A 3,412-nucleotide genomic window follows, 5' to 3' on the forward strand; every position below is an offset into this window, starting at 1 on the left:
GAATCAGTCCATATTTTACTTTAATTGAGTAAAATTCATAGATGGGGAAGGAAACCATTTGGCTGAATGTTACACATTAATTGCTAGGCAACCAAAGTCATCCTGTGATGTCACAGCTACTGAGCTGGAGAACCATTGTGATGGCCTAGAATCAATTTCTGGGCAGGCTTACCAAAGTAGCATTTGAAGCTGCAGTGTTCAAAACCATGCAGATGAGAAAAGTAGCTGAAGAAAAATTTATTTGAGATGGCACATGTTTCTTCAGAAGTTCAAGATGTTTCTCCTAAAGATGGATCAACTGGTTCAGAAACCTCTGCTGGGTCTCTCTTGTATGATTACACATCCACTGGGGACTCAGACTTGAGACTGATGATTGAGGAAAATGCTTTTCAGGCTCTGTCTGAAGGATCCTTGCTAAAAAGACCACGTTACACATTTTGCGTCTCTGAAGCAGATGACAATAATGATTTTCTTTCTCTGACTTTTCCCAGAAAACTTTGGAAAATAGTTGAAAGTGACCAATTTAAGTCAATTTGGTGGGATGAAAATGGAACTTCTGTAGTGATTAATGAAGAACTTTTTAAGAAAGAAGTTTTGGAGAGAAAGGCCCCATTCAGGATATTTGAAACTGAGAGTATGAAAAGCTTAGTTCGACAGCTTAATCTCTATGGATTTAGTAAAATTCGACAGAATTTTCAAAGATCTGCTTCTCTAGCTGATTTTCTGGCAGAAGAAAAAGAAGTCTCTGCTTTAAGCAAGGTATTCAAAAAATTTTAGTTACTGCTCATGTAGGGAATAAGTATGATTTTGTTTTGTGTCTGTAAATATGTAATATATTAAAGAAGCATTTAAAAATAATATGAATTTACTAAGGTTAAGATTATTTGAATTTTTCTCAAAAAAATGAACACAGTTCGGGCCCTAAACACTCAAGATTATGAGAAAATTTCCCAACAAATTTAAATCTTAATGGGGAGCTCTAAATAAATGAACTAAAGCTAATTAAAGAAGCGATGTTCAGCGTTACTATATACAACATTTTCACTTGAAGATCATTAACATTTAAATGTCTGCTTTCCAATAAGTACGTCTGAAAAGGAGTCACAATGTACATGTATTGTTTGGTGTTAATTTACGTGATGAAATTGAAAGTTAAGGTTTTATAGATTTTCTCTTGTCTCTTGGCTTAAAATATCACTAAATAACTTTTCCTTTGGTTTCAGTTACAGTTCTACCATAATCCCAATTTTAAACGAGGCTGTCCTCAACTGTTAGTAAGAATGAAGAGAAGAGTTGGGATTAAAAATGCTTCTCCAGTGCCTGCTTCATTAGTTCAAGATTTCAGCAAGAAGCACTTCAGAGCAGGGGGTCATGTAGATAACCAGAATTCTGGTTTAGTTGCTGAAACTGGTGGAGAAAGTTTACTTTCAACTTCTACAAATTTACATATGCCTTTATTAAGGAAGCCTTCTACCAGCCAGATAATTACTAATACAGCTGCCCCAATCAGAGGTGTTTTTTCTCCTCCATCATTAACTTCACATAGACCATCAGAGCAAATGCTAACAGACCAACATGCTGTTTTAAATCAGCTGACCAGTTTTCACATGCACTCACATAGCAGCTGTTCTCACGCAAACGGTCACATTGTAAACTTTGTTACAGCTACAACTTCTCAGTCCCACATTATCTCTCCCGTACAGAGCAGTTATTTTGGAATGATGGTGGACCCTTCTACTTTCCCAACTGGGTATTCTGATTTATCAGCCAATGAGGCTCCTTTTTCTAACATCTTAGGAGCAGGCAATCCATGGTTCCCTAGGCCTATGACAGCTGATACATCTGCCACCACTCTTTCAAGGTTAACTCATCAGCCGTCTTCATTACACCAACATCATCCTAATTACAACTGATCTTCTACCGAACGAGTACCACATTATGCAGCATAAGAAGATTAAAATTTTATGTGACAAACATGAATAAAATACCTGCAAAATTTTCTCGTTTGAACAATAAACTTATTGTTCACTTTCACTGTTTCATTTTCCTTATTTTTTAAAACAGTTAAGAGTAAAATGTGATTGCTTTTATTTCAATGGCAAGCTATTGTAGTATTTTATTTTAATATATGGGCTTGTTAATTTAAAACGAGCATTTAGACCGCCCCCTGTAAATATATTTAATTAATTGTTTAAAAAGGAACAGTGCGAGAGGCTAGAAAAAATAAGAAATTGGAGACGGGGGAAGGGAATAAGTAATTTCTGAAGCAGTCTGGGATTAATCAAATGAGGGTCTAAGTTTTGGTAGTGTGGAGGATGCGATAAATGCAAGGATAAATTGCAAAAACACACTAAACACACTATTTGTCTTTAGTATTTCTCCAATTACACTGCATTCCCCAGTTATTTTAAAATTAGAGTCCTTGAATTTTACTTGGCAAAGAAGGCAGTGTTCACTAAGTACATTTCATACTTGAAAGTACAGTGTATTCTAGCTAGTCCAGTAACCAAGATCATCATTAATGTCAACACCAGCATAATAAAAAATCTGGTCCTAGATTGCATCACTATCAGCACAGGATGGAATTTTACAACTAGTATTAGCAAGGGCACTCTTTGCTCTACTCTCATCAAAGCATTCCCATTGGTTTGTACATTTAATTGCATCCCTCATGAATCCACCCTTCATATTTTCTAATGCACACTTCTATCATGTTGCTTGTTGCTTCATCCAAAGACAGCCTTAATTCCCTATCCTGCCATATAATGACTTAGATTCTGGACCCAGATCCTCAGGATGGCCTAATGAGCCCATGCAAGATTTGGAATCTGTTCACCTTTGTAGCTTCTTATCTCTGTGTCTGTCTGAGGCGCGGTTGTCTGTCTGGAACTCCAAACTGCTTTCAGCCATGCTCATCCCCACCTACTTTTGCCCCAGCTCTCCCTGCGGCTAAAAAGCCCCTCTGCCTATTGATCCTTTAGGTCTCAGCACAGGTATCACCTGCTTCAGGAACCTCTGCCTGTCTACCCCTACAGTCTCCTTGTTGGACACCCTGTAGTGAACCCACAGTTTCTGCCATATAATTTTCAATATTCATCGAGGGAGCAGTGAGTGAATGTTAACTTAAATGCATCAAAATGTATATTTACTACTGAAGACAACAAACGTACTCTTTGCAGTAAACTTTTCACAGCATATGGGCCATATTTCCAGCTGCACTATTAGAGCCAGTTGATGGTGATACATGTGGGAGTCAAAGACCATTAGCTGTCCCGCCCTGTACCTTAAAGATCTAGCATTTCCTCTGCATATGCTGGGCTTGTTGACTGACTGCTCACCTCCACAAAACTGACGTGTCTCATCCTAGTACCTGTATAACTTCATATTTTTCTGCTCACCTACTACTTAAACT

General features: G+C 37.6%; 1 protein-coding gene across 1 annotated transcript; it reads left to right on the forward strand.

Annotated features, from left to right (window-relative positions):
* The first annotated feature begins 246 nt into the window (after positions 1–246).
* On the forward strand, positions 247–1,913 carry LOC126069881 (heat shock transcription factor, Y-linked-like). The gene is made up of 2 exons (XM_049873533.1): positions 247–759; positions 1,224–1,913. Exons 1-2 carry the CDS (start codon positions 247–249, stop codon positions 1,911–1,913), a joined length of 1,203 nt encoding a protein of 400 aa, XP_049729490.1.
* Positions 1,914–3,412: the final 1,499 nt, after the last annotated feature.

This window comes from Elephas maximus, chromosome Y, assembly GCF_024166365.1.
Source record: "Elephas maximus indicus isolate mEleMax1 chromosome Y, mEleMax1 primary haplotype, whole genome shotgun sequence".
In the NCBI taxonomy this organism is placed as follows: Eukaryota; Metazoa; Chordata; class Mammalia; order Proboscidea; family Elephantidae; genus Elephas; species Elephas maximus.

Bases quoted from the DNA above. Each gene is read 5' to 3' on its own strand.
- LOC126069881 (XM_049873533.1), top strand. From the start codon at position 247: ATGGCACATGTTTCTTCAGAAGTTCAAGATGTTTCTCCTAAAGATGGA. The intron at 760-1,223 runs GTATTCAAAAAA...CTTTGGTTTCAG, and splicing joins AAGTCTCTGCTTTAAGCAAG to TTACAGTTCTACCATAATCC.